Below are 19,682 nucleotides of genomic sequence, written 5' to 3'. Positions count from 1 at the left end.
TGCATTTTTGCTGCATTTACTGTATACTATTATTTTGCTGAGTTTTCGGTGCTTTTTTTTTAAAGGACATGTGACTAAAACTGCACCAAAAACACTTCTTGAGTGCGTTTTTAAGGCGTTTTCCATTGATTTTAATAGGAAGAGGCATTTTTGATACATTTTTTTTTTAACCGAACAAAAATGCTCCAGAAACTCTGCAAGCAGAATTTTTTCCACCACAACGAAAGCACAATGCCCCAGTGTGAAAACATACATAGACATACATAGGGAAGCATTTTTCATGAGCTTTTCTTGTGCTTTTTTTTTTTACTTAAAAGTGCTTCAAAAACTCCCCAGAGTGAAAACAGCCTTAAAATGTTACTAAACCCAGGATCCTGCATTCACTATATCTGGTCTCCCAGGACCCTGCATTCACTATATCTGGTCTCCCCGGACCCTGCATTCACTATATCTGGTCTCCCAGGACCCTACATTCACTATATCTGGTCTCCCCGGACCCTGCATTCACTATATCTGGTCTCCCAGGACCCTGCATTCACTATATCTGGTCTCCCAGGACCCTACATTCACTTTATCTGGTCTCCCAGGACCCTGAATTCACTATATCTGGTCTCCCAGGACCCTACATTCACTTTATCTGGTCTCCCAGGACCCTGCATTCACTATATCTGGTCTCCCAGGACCCCGCATTCACTATATCTGGTCTCCCAGGACCCCGCATTCACTATATCTGGTCTCCCCGGACCCCGCATTCACTATATCTGGTCTCCCCGGATCCTGCATTCACTATATCCGGTCTCCCCAGACCCTGCATTCACTATATCTGGTCTCCCCGGACCCTGCACTCACTATATCTGGTGTCCCTGGACCCTGCATTCACTATATCTGGTCTCTCCGGACCCTGCATTCACTATGTCTGATCTCCCCGGACCCTGCATTCACTATATCTGGTCTCCCCGGACCCTGCATTCACTATATCTGGTCTCCCCGGACCCTGCATTCACTATATCTGGTCTCCCCGGACCCCGCATTCACTATATCTGGTCTCCCCGGACCCTGCATTCACTATATCTGGTCTCCCAGACCCTGCATTCACTACATCTGATCTCCCAGGACCCTGCATTCACTATATCTGGTCTCCCAGGACCCTGCATTCACTATATCTGGTCTCCCCAGACCCTGCATTCACTATATCTGGTCTCCCTCAGTACACACAACATGGAAATGCAATTATTTTAGTAAATATAAACAGCTAAATTCATCAGCAGTATATAGCAGTCTTGTGACATCTATCAGTGTCCAGCAGAGCACTGGTTAAAGCTTGTAATAGCAGTTTTCATGCTCCTCTGACTGCCCTATAAGGCTGCATAACCCCTGACCTTCTGTCATGACAGTGCTGATTGGCCCTGTGGTGATAACATGTGCTGTCCGAAGAAAAAAGAAAACTCTTTTTAGCAATACACACCAAACTGAGCATGTGCAGCTTGCCCCCAAGGTTCTGTTTTATCAGAAGATGGATTGGGAACAGCAGAAGAAGGGGAGGTACAGAGAGGACAGGATCAAACAGCCTTTTTACACAATGCAGAGGATTAACCCCTTAGGTTCCACCGTGAGTATAACAATCAAGCTTTACTGCATATACAGACTGATTGTACTGTTGTGGGTTTAGTAACACTTTAGGCTCACTTGGCATTTCTGGAAAGTGTCATAATGAGCACAGAAAACACACGTTTTACAGTGTGTTTCAGAAACACGCGGTGCCAACATGCGTTTTGGATAGGTTGTGAGATTTTAGGTACAGCATGATGATGATGGATCCCAGTCCTTACCTCTGTATTCTACACTGCTCAAAGAAATGAAAGGAACACTTTGAAAACACCTCAGATCTCAATGGGGATAAATATCATGCTGGACATCTATACTGATATGGACGGGGTGATGTGTGAGGAATGTAAGGATTCCCCATTGTTTGATGGAAATGAAAATTATCAACCTACAGAGGACTGAATTCAAAGACACCCTGAAAAATCAAACTGAAAAAATGATGCAGCAGTCTAGTCCACTTTGCTGAAATTTAATTGCAGCAACTCAGAATGGTCCTCAGTAGTTTGTATGGCCCCCATGTGCTTGTATGCCTGCCTGACAACATCGGGGCATGCTTCTAATGAGACGACAGATGGTGTCCTGGGACGGGGTGGACTGACCATTTGGAAACTCGGGCAATACCCGAGGGCCCAGGGTCAGTAGGGGGTCCCATGAGATGCCCCTGGTACCTTTTTCATAGGCTTTTTTGAGTTTGGGTAAAGACACAGGGGCCCCATGATCCCCTATTGCCCGGGGGCCCCATGAGTTGTCAGTCCGCCCCTGGTCCTGGGGTATTTCCTCCCAGATCTGGACCAGGACATCACTGAGCTCCTGGACAGTCTGAGGTGCAACCTGGTGGCGTCAGATGGACGAAAACATGACATCCCAGAGGTGTTCCACTGGAATTAGGTCAGGCTAGCGTGGCAATGCGTGGCAACCTTCTGGCAATGGCATGTATTGATGTGCCATCCTGGAGGAGTTGGACTGCCTGTACAACCTCTGTAGTGTCCAGGCATCGTCTCATGCTACCAGTAGTGACACTGACCCTATCCAAATACAAAACTAGTGAAAAACAGTCAGAAAAGATGAGTAGGTAAACAAATGTCAGTGGCCTCCACCTGTAAAACCATTCCTGTTTTGGGGGTCGTCTCATTGTTGCCCATTAATTTAATTAACACCAAAGCAGCTGAAACAGATTAACAACCCCCTCTGCTACTTAACTGACCAGATCAATATCCCAGGAGCTTCATTGACTTGATGTTCTACTCTGATTAATAAATGTTCCTTTAATTATTTTGAGAAGTGTACAAAAGAGTTACAATGTTGCAATGAAAGGTAACAATGGGTGGGTGCAGTTAGCGGTGCGGCCAGTAGGGGTCTCCGGCGCACCTCTCCGCGGGCAGGCGATTGTTCGGGGAGGAGGAGGAGGAGAGGATCTGGGAGAGGGATGCGGGCTCAGTAACACAATACACCCCGAGGAGGAGGAGGGCTCCGCACACAGCATGGAGGCTCGTGCCCGGCCCTGATGCCGCATCGTGCACAGCACCTCCCGGGTGCAGGCTGGCCATCCTCGCAGACTCGGCTCGGCTCGGAGGAGAGGAGATGAGCGGCTGTACGGCGGCGCTCCTCCTCTGTGCGCTGGCCTGGAGCGGGGGGAGAGGAGCGCTCTGCAAGAGCCTGACCCAGCACAATGCAGCACAGGCTCAAGGTCGGTGGGTGATGGCCGGGGACCCCCTACTGCACCCCCCCCCCCAAGATGGGGGATCCCATCCTCCTGCACCTACCAATCACCTCCCTCTGCCAGGGCTTTACCCCCTTAGTGTCTGGGGGGGGGGGGGGGGAGGTAGACCTTGGACGGTCGTTGGGTGGGTTTTACCTAAAGATGCGTGTGCCCCCCTCCCCAGGGGGGTGTGTACGGCTTTATTTCACATTGCCATATTGAACGGTTGGTTGGCCACATTGGGTGACATGCCAGGTCTATGGGCGCCTTTCCATCGGCCAGTCCTGAAGTCCTGCTTTGACTATTGCGCCTTGCTGCGTTTGGGGGTCCAAAATGTAGAGATCTGCTAATATTCTGCGTGATTCCAGTCGTTTCATTCTTCCCAGGTGAATGGAGCCTTGTATGCAGGCACCGTTCACCTAGTGGACCCAAAGAGCCCAATTTGTGGGGTGCAATATTGTTTAGGATATTGGAAGATCTTGGAGGTTGTTGGTTCAATCTCCCCCCATAGACGATTCTGTTTTTACCGATGAACCTCCAATTAGTTGTACCAATATCAGATGTTTGTATGGTTTGGGTACCCTGCGGTCACCTATATCGTTGGCGGCTTTGCTGGTCATGTGATCACCTGAGTATTACCGGAGGTGATTGTAGAGTACAAAAGGTCAAAATATATATATATTGTTGGTGTGTGGCAGAGGTCCGAGGGAGAGGTTTGTAAGACGGGAATTGTTCATGGTGTGATCTGGTAGTACAGTGGATGGGCTTGTGTCCCGTCTAATTATCTTTATTGTATTATTTGTTTTTTGTCTTTTTCTTATTCTTTTGTACCTTTTTTTGTTTTATTATGTCTTTATTTTATGTTTATTTTATCTTATTTATTTTGATCATTTTATTAGTTAGACCTTCTTATATTTTGCATGCTCTTATGAAATGTTTGGCCTAGGGGTCATATCACTCGGATGATTTTGTATTAGTGATTTTCTTTTATCATTTCTGGTCATTGTAATTATTTTCTATGGCATCGCAGACAGGCTAATTTTCCAGAGTTTGCTCAGTGGTTGAGTTTGTGTGGCAATTGTGCTGCTTTCACCCCTATGGCTTGGCTTCACATGTATTCCTGTCTGCTGCTTTTGTCGCCATTTTTTAAATCTCTTTGCCAACCAGTGTAAACCATGTGTGAGGCAGCAGGGATGCCCCCATGAAGCACATATGCCCATCACATCGACCGACTTGTCACAGACAGCTCCTTGTCTTTGTGATCAGAATCTGATGGGACAGGTTCCTGATCATGTGATCATTGTGACAGCCAATCACAGTGATCATGTGATCAGCAAGTACAACTGCCTCCCAGCATTCAGAGCCAGTTAAAGGGCCACTGGAAAAGGGGGGAGTGGCTGAAGGGTTAACATCTGATGTCGTTTTCATTATGCGGTGCAATGCATTTTTGGTTTGGCCAATGAGGATTGATATTCTGCAGTGACATCATCGTTGTAACATTCAGAAGGATCTACTTCTGGGGGCTTGAAATGTATGAATGGCACTCTGTGTGTGTTCATGGCTCAACATAGACTTCTGTGAACTTCACAGTGCATGCATGTCACATACCAATGCCATGTGAGTCAGGCGATTTGTATGGCGCTGCATGCTGCACGTGGTGGGCGATTTGTATGGCGCTGCATGCCGCACGTGGTGGGCGATTTGTATGGCGCTGCATGCCGCACGCGGTGGGCGATTTGTATGGCGCTGCGGGCCGCGCGCAGTGGGCGATTTGTATGGCGCTGCGGGCCGCGCGCGGTGGGTGATTTGTATGGCGCTGCGGGCCGCGCGCGGTGGGCGATTTGTATGGCGCCGCGCGCGGTGGGCGATTTGTGTGGCGCTGCGGGCCGTGCGCGGTGGGCGATTTGTGTGGCGCTGCGGGCCGCGCGCGGTGGGCGATTTGTGTGGCGCTGCGGGCGATTTGTGTGGCGCTACGGGCCACGCGCGGTGGGCGATTTGTGTGGCGCTACGGGCGGTGGGCGATTTGTGTGGCGCTACATGCCGCGCGCGGTGGGCGATTTGTGTGGCGCTACGGGCCACGCGCGGTGGGCGATTTGCGTGGCGCTACGGGCGATTTGCATGGCGCTACGGGCCACGCGCGGTGGGCGATTTGCATGGCGCTACGGGCCACGCGCGGTGGGCGATTTGTATGGCGCTACGGGCGGTGGGCGATTTGTATAGCGCTACGGGCCACGCGTGGTGGGCGATTTGTAGCAGCAATTGCATATAAAAATTGCTAATGCCAGGGGTTTGTACCTGGTAGTTTTATGGCTGGCCGCGCGCGGTGGGCGATTTGTGTGGCGCTGCGGGCCGCGCGCGGTAGGCGATTTGTGTGGCGCTATGGGCCACGCGCGGTGGGCGATTTGTGTGGCGCTACGGGCGGTGGGCGATTTGTGTGGCGCTACATGCCGCGCGCGGTGGGCGATTTGTGTGGCGCTACGGGCCACGCGCGGTGGGCGATTTGTATGGCGCTACGGGCGGTGGGCGATTTGTATAGCGCTACGGGCCACGCGCGGTGGGCGATTTGTAGCAGCAATTGCATATAAAAATTGCTAATGCCAGGGGTTTGTACCTGGTAGTTTTATGGCTGGCCGCGCGCGGTGGGCGATTTGTGTGGCGCTGCGGGCCGCGCGCGGTAGGCGATTTGTGTGGCGCTACGGGCCACGCGCGGTGGGCGATTTGTGTGGCGCTACGGGCGGTGGGCGATTTGTGTGGCGCTACATGCCGCGCGCGGTGGGCGATTTGTGTGGCGCTACGGGCCACGCGCGGTGGGCGATTTGCGTGGCGCTACGGGCGATTTGCATGGCGCTACGGGCCACGCGCGGTGGGCGATTTGCATGGCGCTACGGGCCACGCGTGGTGGCCGATTTGTATGGCGCTACGGGCGGTGGGCGATTTGTATAGCGCTACGGGCCACGCGCGGTGGGCGATTTGTAGCAGCAATTGCATATAAAAATTGCTAATGCCAGTGGTTTGTACCTGGTAGTTTTATGGCTATACGGGCCACGCGTGGCGGGCGAGTGTCTGGCGCTACGGGCCACGCGCGGTGGGCATTTTGTAGCAGCAATTAGTTGCAACTATAAAGTGCTAGTGCCGGTGGTTTAACAGCAGTTTGTAGCTGGTAATTGCTATAGTCACTGGCGATTTGTCGCTGTTAAAAGCCAGACTTTTGCTGCATCATTATTTTGGCCGTGGCTGCTACAAATCGCTCCCCTTCAGCAATTTTGTAGCTCAGCCGTAGAGCGAACCCTCAAACTCTATCGCTGAGCAACCATACTATAAATCCCTGCAAAATGAGTTGGCGATTCCATAGGAAATATCTCTGCTTTCCATAGCAAATTATCAGATAAAAATGAGTAAGTCGCCCGTCTGACATCGTGCTAACACGGCGATTTGGATCCAGCTGATGCATTTGAAATATTCCTGTTATTTTGTCTTTATTTCGGGAGGGAAGGCAGCTCGGTCATATGTTCTGTTTCCTTCTATTGTCCTGGTGTCATTTGCTCAGGAAACTTTGGCGCTTTCCATTCTGTGTGTGTGCGCTCTGCTCAGATGGAAACATGAGAACCTGCTAGGTCTCCCCCTTCGCAGTCATTAAAATGAAAACAGTTTTTCAGAATGCCCCTGATCCCTCCCCTCTACTCCTCATCAACAAAGAGGAGGGGGGACCCTAACAGGATTTCACTGCAGGGTCAAAGGAAATGACCCCGCTTTTTGAATCTGCAAGTTGGCAGACGGGGGTCAGGTACACGGTGATAGATTGCAGGCAGCAGCAAGCTTTTTCTTTTTGGTCTTTAAATTCTGGATTCTTTGTAGCGGCTACATTGTTTAGATTATTGCAGGTCTCTAAGGCCTCGTTCGTGGTGGCATTGACAAACCTGCAATTATATGTGTCTGTGTATATATAATTTCTAAATGCATAGAACGATTTTTTTTTTGTTTTGCTCATATAAAAAGAAAAATAATACAACATTATCATACCTACAAACAGATTGTGACGTTTGACCAAAAATTATTTATACTAGATGGTAAAGCGGGCCATACACAGTTAGATTTTTTTTTTTTTTTTCGACCTTCGTTTCCAAGGTACTCTCAGACGATTCAAACCCCCTTGCATGCTCTCTCTCACCTTATGCAGAGGTTCTGAACTCAGAAATGCTGCAGCTGAGAAGATAGTGGACCACACATGAGAGCTCACTTTTGTGACGGTAGGGGTGAGCAGTAATGGCTGGAAGTGTCTTAGCAACATCCTAGCAACACAGCAGAATGGGATGATACCATCCCTGGACGTTTTCCAGCCAGGCTTTGGGAGGTACGTAAATGACCTTCACCTATAGCAAGGGCATTATCTAACTTCGTTGGTTGGTTTTCATCTACAGGCGCCCCTTACCTTCATAAGCATTTTTTTTTGTAAAGGTGAACTAATCCATTAAGCACAGGAGAATTTGATCTGCTAAGACTTCCCTCCCTCCTAGATTGTAAGCTCCAAGGATCAGGCCCTCCTTTCCCTCTTGTATTGTTGCTGTATTGTCTCCCGTTATATTGTAAAGCGCTGAGCAAACTGTTGGCGCGATATAAATCCTGTATAATAATAATAAGACTTATCAGGGGTGTCTAACTGGCGGCCCTCCAGCTTTTGCAAAACTACAAGTCCCATCATGCCTCTGCCTATGGGAGTTATGCTTGTAACTGTCAGTCTTGCAATGCCTCATGGGATTTGTAGTTTGGCAACAGCTAGAGGGCCGCAAGTTTGACACCCGTGTGCTGAGTAATACATTATACTTTCAGATCATTTCTCCTGCATTTAAATAACCTAACCACAGCGGGCTTGTGTAAATGTAGTCTAATTAATACCAGTAATTGCCGTCAGGAGTAATTCACTAAGCTTTACACAGCGATAATGATCTTTATTTGAAGTCATGTGACTGTAGATTTTCAATCTCATTAGACTTGGCTGAAGATAACTGTCATTTTTTTTTTTTTAAAACAAGCATCCTTGTCCTGGTGTGCTGGCCTGTAATTTTAGATATTTCAGAATACCATGAAGAGCAACTGTAAATTCCATTCTCTGATGTGAGGTCAGTATTGTATGATGTCGGCTCAGACAGATGTTTGACTGTCAGTGCTACACCCACCAGGGCTGTGAATTCAAACCTGACTTCAACGGTTCTCTTACGCAATGCTGTTTTGGTTGGCAGTTATTTGAACGTTTGTGATATATTTATTTTTAAAGAAATTGCTGCTGCCTATTGGTTATCTCTTTATCTTTTTGATGATCACTAGCAGTGCTCTAATTGGTCACATCATATTTATTTATTATTTATTCCAGGTATTTATATAGCGCTGTCAATTTACGCAGCGCTTTGCACATATATATTGAACATTCACATCAGTCCCTAACCCTCAAGGGGCGTACAATCTAAGGTCCCTAACTCACATTCATACATACACATACTAGGGACAATATAGACAGGAGCCAATTAACCTACCAGCATGTCTTTGGAGTGTGGGAGAAAACCAAAGCACCCGGAGGAAACCCACGCAAGCACAGGGAGAACATGCAAACTCCATGCAGGAGACACCATGGTCAGGAATCAAACCCATGACCCATTTACTGCAAGGCAGACGTGCTAACCACTAAGCCACTGTGGCGCCCATTTGGTCATTGTTGGCATTGTGTTTCTTTTTGCTACTTATGGCATGTTGTTGCTTCTTCCGAGATTCTTAAAGTGAAAAAAACCCATTGACTTAACGGTTTCCCAAAACAGTTAGGCTCCATGTACATGAGCCTACCCTGTCCGCCGGTGTGGGAAAACGGAAATCGTGGCTACCACAGTTTTACCGCAATTTGCGTTTTCCCACAGTCGGCGATCAAATCGTTCCTATCCGATTCTTCACGTTCAGGAGAGGGAGGTTTAACCTCACCGAAAGCGGCAGCTCCTAAACTCTGCTAAAAGCCTACGTGTACATGGACGTGTGTGTGTGTGTGTGCGTGCATGGACAGAAGCTCCTAAAGTCGAGTTTAGCAGCTGCTCATGTACATGAAGCCTTAGGGCTCATGTACACGGGACGTTTGGAAAACTCTTCTGTACAATGGAAATTGACTGCTAGAAAACGTAGGTTAAAAAATGTCAGTTTAGCCGCGTTTGCATACCGTGTTTATGCGCGTTTGCGTTTAGAAGCGTTTCTAAAAGATAACCTCAAGAAAATCTTCCCAAATGCCCAGAATGCACTGAAAAACAGTACAAATTTAACTATTTCAGACATTTTGAGAGAAATAGAGAGAGCAGAAGCAGAGAGAGCAGTATGTGTTGAGATGACCTGTCTTTTCTGGTTGTATTCACTATGGATCCCATCATGAGCATAATGCGGCGCATTCTACCATTATTTCTTTCACGCAAAACCTGGAACTGACTGTGCTGGTGTACCGGATCCATTTGAGTACATGGAAAATGCTTTGCATGCATTTGTGATGCTGAAAAAAGGCTCTGGATAGCATCTGGACATGGAACAGTTAAAAAAACACTTATAAATGCGGTTAACTGCATTTACAAGCGTTTGGAACGCCGGTAAAATCTACTCCTGAACGCAAGTTTGGTGCGTTCAAAAAATGACTGTGTACATGGACACATAGGAAAACAATAGGGAGAGTTCAGGGGCTGCTGAAAAAAAACTCAAAAAGCTTCTGAACGTCAGTTTATCAGCTGCAGTGTACATGAGCCCTTACATTCAAGGCATGCTGTGAGTGATAACTCTCACAGTTGCTTGGGCTGTCAACAGAACTGTCAGGCAGTCATATGGCTGGTTTCATAGCTGATCACATGTGCACCATGACAACTGCAGATCAAACGGAGGCTAATATGGCAGCTTCCACCTTGTGAGGAGAGTTTAGTTCCGCTCTAAAGTAGACTGAAACACAAAAAGTGAATTAATATATAATAGGGATCATCTAGAATGGTATTTTGCCTCAGCATTACCCGTAATAAAATGACCCGTTGTATTTCCATTTATATGAGGGTACCTAGGAACTCCTTTGCCGCCTTTTGTGTGCATTGCTCTGCTAGGAATGCATGCAAAATCACACGCTTTACCGCAGCACACAAAAAAATGCACATCCCTTTTGCAGGCGTGCTGCAGTGATATTAATTCTTCGTGCACCTTGCTAATGGGTACAATTTTGCTTGCACAAAAACGCATGGAAGCAAAGTACCAAGAGTTTTGGCGCTTTCATGCATTGCTGTGAAATAAGTAATGCCCTAAACGTGGTATGCACTGCTGTGAAACGAGCGGAGTGCCCTAAACGTGGCATGCATTGCTGTGAAATGAGCGGAGTGCCCTAAACGTGGCACGCACCGCTGTGAAATGAGCGGAGTGCCCTAAATGTGGCACGCACTGCTGTGAAATGAGCAGAGTGCCCTAAACGTGGCACGCACCGCTGTGAAATGAGCGGGGTGCCCTAAATGTGGCACGCACCGCTGTGAAATGAGCAGGGTGCCCTATGCGTGGCATGCACTGCTGTGAAATGACCGGGGTGCCCTAAGCGTGGCACGCACCGCTGTGAAATGAGCGGAGTGCCCTAAACGTGGCAGGCACTGCTGTGAAATGAGCGGAGTGCCCTAAACGTGGCAGGCGCTGCTGTGAAATGAGCGGAGTGCCCTAAACGTGGCAGGCGCTGCTGTGAAATGAGCGGAGTGCCCTAAACGTGGCATGTGCTGCTGTGAAATGAGCGGGGTGCCTTCACTGGCGATCTGTGTTCTCCCTCCAGATTCTCCAGCCCAGAGCTGGAGAATCGGGGGAACCGCAAACGAAGCAGCGATAATTTACCTCTACTTAGTAAATGGAGTTTGACTGACTGATCTCGTACTGTAATCTCCTGAGATTATAGTAACAGCAGCCGTTTTCCTGCGTTCAAAGCGATTGTAGATCGCTTCTCTCTTCATGTGGAGAAGTGATCTACACCGCTTCATAAAAAGGCATTCAGAGGAGAACTGTCTTCTCTGAGAATGCCAGAGAACTGAGCAGCGGCCATTTACTACTGCTTGATAAAAGGACACCATGGTTGGAAGGAAAGAAAATTGCTCAATTTCCCCCATCAGTACAGTCAGTGTTGGTGGGAGAGTCCCTCCTGCAGCACTATTGTGTTTTTCCGGTGGGGAGCGCAGGGATCCTTCCTCACTGGCAAATTAGCCACCAACAGTGATCATATGGGGGTAAAAAACCTGACAGGCTGGTTGTACTGAAGCCAAGTGCCCCCATAGGCATGCAGCTTGGTATAGGGGCACTCGTGCGTGCTCACTCCAGACAGACAGAGCGCGGTTCAGCCCCGCCCTATGTTCCCTCCTCATTAGCTGTGATTGACAACAACAGGAGACCATGGCTTCCGCTGCTTTGTCTCAGCCAATGAGGAGAGAGATAACCAGGAGAGCTGCTGCACTCGTGCATATCGTTGGATCGAGATTGGGCTTAGGTATGTGTTGGGGAGGTTGGTTGGATGGGAAAATGCACACTGAAGATTGCTTTTTACCTTTGTGCATAGCGCTTTTTTTTACCTTCATGCATAGTGCTTTTTTTTATCTTTGCATAGCGCTTTTTATTTTCATGCATAGCGCTTTTTATTTTCATGCATAGCGCTTTTTACCTTCATGCATAACGCTTTTTTACCTTCATGCATAGTGCTTAAGGGTAAAACAAATCTTAATGCCTAAGCACAATTTTGCAACTTTGACATGTGATCGCAAAACCGTATATATTATCACAACTACTTTTTGCATCCAGGTGGATTATATCTTGGTTTTCAGGACAAATTGGGTTTTCATTTGGTTGTAAACGGTAATGGATATCTCCTTATTTTTTTTTTTTTAATTTTATCATCGGAAAACTGGCCCAAAAAAGTAAAAAAAAAAATAATTAAAAAAAAAAACTAGCTGTATATTTCTTGATACTACAATAACTTACCATGAACAACCCAAAATAATTTATATGTTAGTTGTTGTTTGTACCTGTAGTACAGCCCAGAAACAATAGTGCTTTTTATTTTTATTTTTTAAATCCTGTCGCTGACACTGGTACTAATTTAAAAGTTTATTTGGGTCAAGGTCAGGGTCAAAGGTCAGTATTTTTGCCCTCCACTCATCTTTATGCCCATGGAGGACCAGAGACGTCACATCTGTCCACATGTGGTTCCGGTGCCTTGTAAACAAGGCCTTTTTTTTTTTAAAGCAGTAGATCAATGTTTTCTTTGATCTAATGCTTTACATTGTAGAAGAGAGAGTGATCCCACATCTCTCCATAAAGAGGACCTGTCCCTGCATATTCCTATCACAAGGGATGCATGCATTCCTTGTGATAGGAATAAAAGTGAGTAAATTTTTTTTTTTTTTAAAGTGACAGTGTAAATTTTTTTTTAAAAAAGTTCCCCCCGTCCTATTTTGCTCACATAGTGGTGAACACATACAGTACGTAGGCTACGCCCACATATGTAAACTGCGCTCAAACCACTCGTGAGGTATTGCCACAACCGTCAGCGCAAGAGCAATAATTCTAGCACTAGACCTCCTCTGTAACTTTACACTGCTAACCTGTAGACATTTTTAAAGCGTCACCCATGGAGATTTTTAAGTACTGCAGTTTGACGCCATTCCACGAGTGTGCGCAATTTTAAAGCATAACATATTGGGTATCTATTTACTCACCGTAACATCCTCTTTCATATTTTGCAAATCAATTGGGGTATATATTGTTGATTTTTTTTTTTAATAATTAAAGTGCATTTGTTTCCCAAAAATTGCGTTTGAAAAACATTAATTTTTAAAAACTGTTTCGGTTTTAGGCCAAGTGCATCCTAAATTTTTGGATTCGGTTTCGGCACCAGAATTTTCATTTCGGGGCACCACTCGTAGAAACCCTTATGTAGTGCATTATGATTCAGGTATACCATATAACAGATTATGTTGTATTTGCTTATATAGATACTAGAAAAAGCAGCAAAATATGCGCAAAAAATGTGTCAGTACATGACAACACATATAGCATAAAAAAAGTGAGGTTGCGTCACATTTTAGTACAGCGCAACGTGTGAATCCAGCCTCAGCGTGAAGTGAACTGTCCAGACTGGAAATGAGCGCACCTTTCAAACGCAGTCCAGTGCAGGAATCGCAGGCCACCTTCAGGAGTCTGGCGTATATCCCGCTCTCTCCTGTGTGTTGACATGGCTTTGTGACCTCACCCTATAGAATGTTCTGGAACCTTTAGTGTTCCGTTAGACTTTTATTTTAATGTAGCGCTAACCCCTGCAGGCTGTGGCTGTGATAGAGGCGGGTTGCCATGGACAGGGTCTGGTGACTGGTTATGATCTGTGACAGGCCGCACTGAGCTTTGCTGGAATCAGGAAATTCTTGTGTGTTTATGAGAGGTTACCTCTGACAGCCGTCCTCTCGGGGGTGATGTACGGCATTTGTCTGTACGCTGCAGATGTGAAACGCATTTGGCGGTAGAAGCATTTGTTAGTGCCGGTGGATGGTGCTGCTTTACACCGCCGTCATTCTCCCTGTTTACCTTCACTTAGGTTTCTAGATTTCATGACATTTATTTTGTTTCCTCTATTAACAGTTATGCAGGCCATACATGGTTCGAATTCTGAACGAACAACAGAAACGTCGTTCGCTCGGTAATCTGATGGTGCCGTCATTGATTTAGAAAATTGGCCGACCGAGTCATAAAGTTCACCCCATGTAACATGCAAAACTTCTGTTCCTTCCAGGTCACAGGTCATGCGCATATTCTTTTCGGAAAAACAATCGTACGATTTCACCATCATTGAGTCGAAAATCGGTAGTTTTTCATAAATTTTCCAACATGCCCGATCACCAAAAAGGGGAGGAACCATGAAACCAACCTTGGAACCGTGAAAATCGGCCGGTGCCATTGACCCACTAACAGAGTGAAAATCGGCCGATTATTCTTAGGTCTGATTTTCGAACTAAAAAATTGGTCAACTTTCCACCCATGTATGGCCAGCCTATATTGTCTTTTAGTCCTCATGAACGTCCACGCTGGATGTTTTTACAGCGGCTGTTTTTGGCTTTTGACCCCCCCCAGCATGTTATTGTATGTATCCATGCACACATAGACTGGAATCAATGTTTTTTGGTTAAAAAAAAAAGCCAGGACTAGTTGGTTTCTAGAGTTTTTTTAGCTGTTAAAAAGTTCTAACGCTGAAAAACGCGGTAACCGTGGCAAACCAGCGTTTTGGGACTTTTTTTGACTAAAAAAAAACCCTCTAAAAAATGCAAACACAGCAAAATGCAGCTGAACACTAATTAAAAAAACGCTGAAAAACGCACGTTTTTAACATGACTCTACACAGCTAATGTTACCAGTGTGCATGAAGCCTGAGCCCTGGTTCACGCTGATGCGGTGCAGAATTCGCAGCATTTTCAGTGCGAATTCCGCACTGCATCAGAATCGCACCCCGTGCGAACCAATGCGGGTGTGTATGTTAACAACACCCTGACATCGTTCCGCAAAACGCAGTGCGGTGTGCAGAATTGGATCGCATAGGTATGAATACCCACAGATCCGATTCTAGTGCGGACCAAAAAAGGGTCCTGCGCGTTTTTTGTGCGGTGCGATTAGAGCCATATAAAATGTATGGCTCCAATCGCGCACAAATCGTATGTGTTTTGCACATGAATGAGGTGCGGTGTGAATCACATGAGTTTTAGCGCACCGCTGTATTGTGAACCGTCACTCACGGATGAGAGCTCTGACAGGAGATAATTTGCTGTATACAGGGAATTTATAATATAAATATAATTAATAAACTATCTGTGTAATAATGTCCGAAACATTCTTTCCACTTACAGTTTATATTTTTATGTACTTGGGGGGGCAGCCATTTTTTTATCATTACATATGCAAGCTTTGCTTCCTGCCTTGTAGTGCTACACTGCCTGCATAGCTGATATCTTAACCCCTTGGCGCTGGCGCCTCCCGGCCCTTTAACCACTTACCCAGAGAATCCCCCCCCCCCTTCCTGACCAGGCCATTTTTGTGTTACGGCGCTGCGTTAGTTTAACAATTGTGCGGTCATGCAACGCTGCAGCCAAATTAAATTTCCTTCCTTTTTTTCCCTGCGAATTGAGCTTTCTTGGTATTTGATCGCCTGTGTATTTTTTATTTTTTGCTCTATAACAAACAAAAAATAGACCGCCAATTTAGAGAAAAATTTTTTTTGACTTTTTGCTATTAAACGCATCCAGTAAAAAAAATTGTAAAAATCACATTTCATCATAAATTTATTCCAAAATGTATTCTGCTACATGTCTTTGCTTAAAAAATTGTCCCAATACGTGTAAATTAATTGGTTTACATGAAAGTTATAGCGTTTACGAATGGCGGAATATACTGGGATTTTTATTTTTAATAGTAATGGCGGCGATCAGCGTCTTATAGCGGGACTGCGGCGGGCATTCTGGCACTAATATCCCCAGTGACACCAATACAGTGATCAGTGCTTAAAAAAAAAAAAAAAAAGCACTGACACCGTACTAATGACACTGGGCAGGCAGGGGCTATCAAAGGGTTAACTGTGTGCTGTTTTACTAAGTGCTGTGTCTGTGTGCTTCACTGTAAGCACACTGCTCTGCACAGCCATCCAAAGCAGTGTGCACGAGCTGACAGGGAGGAGAACTATTCTGTTTACAAACAGTTCTCCCCGATGGAAATGCTCGGCAGGCACCGGCCAGGACCCGGTGATTGACAGCCGCGGCCGCGAATGGGATAGCGTTGGTAGGGCACGCGTGTGCTCTTCACGCGCACCCCCTACCTGGAGATGTAAAAATACACACACACACACACATATATATGTGAATTTGTGCACCTGTGCCGCCCTATAGCGGTATTTCTACTATATGGCGGTCGGGAAGCGGTTAAGCGGTTTCAGATGCCGAAGGGTGGGGTTTGCGATCATGTGACTGCTGTGATTGGCTGTTATAGTCACATGATCGGAAAGCTCCTGATCACAAGTAGAGATTGGGGGCACCGGTAAGTGTGCTGGGTGCGTTCTCTCGGCACAGTTCTGTTTTTCTTTGGGTACATATATATATATATATATATATATATATATATATATATATACACAGCCTCTTGGCGTTAATGCCCACCGAGAGGCCGCATATATACGTCAAGCTGGCGGGAAGGAGTTAGAGCAGCCATTCTCGGACAGGTTTCCATGGAGAGCTATGATTCCTTCAAGGATGACTGCGGGTTCTTTGAGCGATGGCGTAACCTCCCATCTGAAGATGCCTGCACAGTTCCAGGTCCAATGCCACTTGGCAGAGCCAGCACCATGACTGCAAGGGTGTCATTCTGGCCACCCCTATAAGGAAGATGGGGGGGATTCTTACCACCACCAATGGAAGGGGCGTTTTCCGAATGACCCCCAGTAGACTACACTTATCAGGGTTCCCTATAACCTGAAAATTATTGCAAGGGCTCCTCTGGGGTAAAAAGATTGAGAAAGGGCCGGTTCACGCTATAGAAACGTGTTCTGGATGTTTTCGTTTGCACATTTTCGACGTATTCTGGTGTATTTTTGACGCATTCCAGTGCGGTTTTTTATGCATTCCAGTTCATTTTTTTCCCCTTTGTTCGTCAATGTAAAAAGGGGCATGTGTGTTTTTGATGCGTTTTACTGCATTTCTGTGCAGGAAAAATGTAGCCTGTTCTTTTTTTTTTTTTCTGCAGCTGGAACAGCAAGCACTGATTTGAACTGTGACATTGACGACCATATAACCTACTTTCTGTGCGTTTTGGATGCATGAAACGCATGGAGTGTGAACTGGCCCTTAAAGTGTATCAATAGCAAAACCATCTTCCTTTAGGCTGCACACTTGAGCGTGTTTTGTAGCTTGAAGCTCCAAGAATGCTCAAACTTAAAAAATCAATTGTTCTCTATGGTCCCTGTTCACACCTGATCACAAGAACAGGCACCATAGAGAACAATTGATTTTTGTTTGAAGTTTAAGCAATTTTGCAGCTTTGAGCTACAAGACACTCAAGTGTGAATGCAGCCTTAGTGTGCCGGATTTGTAGATTTTAGCGGTGCAAAGCAGTGTTTTCTGGCCTTCTAGGATTGCAACATCACAGCTGTCCCAGCAGGCAGTGTTGTAAAAATGGCGCACTAGCATCACAAGATTCAGCGCATGCACAGACTTTACTGCAATGCATTTTCTGCACATGTTCACAAATGGCTCCGGCTGCTTATATCAGAAATTAGCCATTGTGCGCATGCGCAGAAAATCCCCGTGTGTGTACAGATGGACCGCCAGTTTGTTAGGTGCCAATATCCGTCATAATCTGACTGTACATCTGAGCACATGACGGCGTTTTGGAAGATAAAGAGGGGAAGAGAATAATGCGGCAGTAAAGTTCTGCTTTATGGCTCCATGCACACTAGCATTTTTTTTAACCCCTTGGTGCTGGCACCTCCCGGCCTTTAAGAGGGTTTGCGACACCCGGAGGCGGGGCGGCATTTAGGGTCATGTGACTACTGTGATTGGCAGTCACTGCGGTCACATGATTGGAAAGCTCTTGACCAAGTAGCAATTGAGACCTTTCCGTGAAGCGCTGATAAATGTGCTGGGGGCGCACAGGGTGTGCCGGGGGCGCACAGGGTGAGCCGGGGGCGCACAGGGTGAGCGATCTCGGCACATCTTTTGCTTGCATTGGGTATGCAAATATACGGCTGCTGAGCACCAAGGCCCGGCCTCCAAGAGGCGGCATATTTGCGTACGCTCGGCGCCAAGAAGTTAAGCACCTAGAAGCTGTTGTTAGCATTTTATTCTGCCTTTAGAAGCTAAATCGTGTTCTCCTATGTGTCCATGCACTACTTTAGGCTATTAGCAATTTTTGAGCTTCAGCGTCTAGGAGCAGAAAAAAAGTGTTTTTGGAGCGTTTTTCCAGCACAAAAAAAATGCTACTGAAACGGCTTCTTTCTAGCTTTTTTTTTTTAATTTTTAATTTTCTCTCTACGTGTACTGTAAAAATGCTACTACCAGCATTTTTTATTTAGCATTTTTTCCAGCTTAAAAAAAAAAAATGCTAATATGCATGGAGCCTAATTTATAAAGTTAATAAGTTTTTTCCCTTGATGTGGCATGTACATAAAAAGGTGTATTTAGATATTTATTTCAGGTACTTATATAGCGCTGTCAATTTATGCAGCGCTTTACACACACATATATATATATATATATATATATATATATATATATATATATTGAACATTCACATCAGTCTCTAACCCTCAAGAGGTGTACAATCTAAGGTCTCTAACTCACATTCATACATACACATATTAGGGCCAATTTAGACAGGATCCAACTAACCTACTAGCATGTCTTTGGAGTGTGGGAGGAAACCGGAGCACCCGGAGGAAACCCACACAAGCACAGGGAGAACATGCAAACTCCATTCAGGAGGCGCCATGGTTGGGAATCGAACCCATGACCCATTTACTGCAAGGCAGACGTGCTAACCACTAAGCCACTATGAAGTTAATTGCACAGTAAAACGCAGTGCAACCCATTAAAAGTCGCAGGTCAGCGCATCGTGGTGTGCAGGGCCCTATGGTACTGACAGGTTTTCTTTGATATGTTTGTATTTCACCTGTCAGCCAGGATTTCTGAGGAGCTCTTAGAAAGGGAAGTGTGAGCGTGTGGACTTTCTCCAGGGGAGGGGGAACTTGGACAAAGCTTTGTAGAACAGGTGAGAGTTCCTAGCCCTGGGCTGCATTCATCCCTCCATTGTTCTGTGTAATGGGAAAGAAGGTGAGATGGCAGTAAGAACAGGTGACTGCAGACTAGACATGAGCTCATCTGTTTGGCTGGTGGCAGGACCATTACTGTCATTTAGTGACGCACCAATATATCAATCGCTGAAAATGATCAGCCGAAAATAGGGTTATCGGTGTTTTGCTAATAGAAAGGAAAAAAAAAAAAAGGTGCAAATAATGGCCGTGTTTTTTTTTTTTTATTCTGGTGCAGCATATTTAAGTTTTTTAATTTTATATATAGATTTAATTTTATGTCCAATATATTGTCCATGATATTAATAAAAAAGTTGAATATAATACAATTCCGTAGATATATTTTTTTTTTAAAAAACTGTCCATTTCGGTTTTAAGTGCATTATGAAGAATATTTTTGAAAAAAATATATTTTTAAAAATATCTTCTTCAGGTTTTTTTTAATACATAAAAAAGTCATTTTAACATATATATTTTTACATATATTTGTAAATGCATTCCAAAGATGTAGATTTGTATTTTTAAAGACAT

At 45.7% G+C, this 19,682-nt stretch overlaps 1 protein-coding gene across 1 annotated transcript in view; it reads left to right on the top strand.

The window, feature by feature from the left end:
• Nucleotides 1-3,005: 3,005 nt before the first annotated feature.
• FAM171A1 (family with sequence similarity 171 member A1) overlaps nucleotides 3,006-19,682 on the top strand; it is a 209,170-nt gene continuing 192,493 nt past the window's right edge. The window contains exon 1 of the mRNA XM_089666314.1: nucleotides 3,006-3,292. Within this exon, the coding sequence (XP_089522440.1) occupies nucleotides 3,187-3,292 (106 nt within the window). The 5' untranslated portion in view covers nucleotides 3,006-3,186. The remainder of the gene's footprint in view (nucleotides 3,293-19,682) is intronic.

Source organism: Staurois parvus, unplaced genomic scaffold, assembly GCF_062004578.1.
Source record: "Staurois parvus isolate SC_StPar_1 unplaced genomic scaffold, SC_StPar_1.0 ptg000051l, whole genome shotgun sequence".
NCBI lineage: Eukaryota > Metazoa > Chordata > Amphibia > Anura > Ranidae > Staurois > Staurois parvus.
The sequence above is the reverse complement of the archived record's forward strand: the minus strand, read 5'-3'. Positions and strand labels throughout refer to the sequence as shown.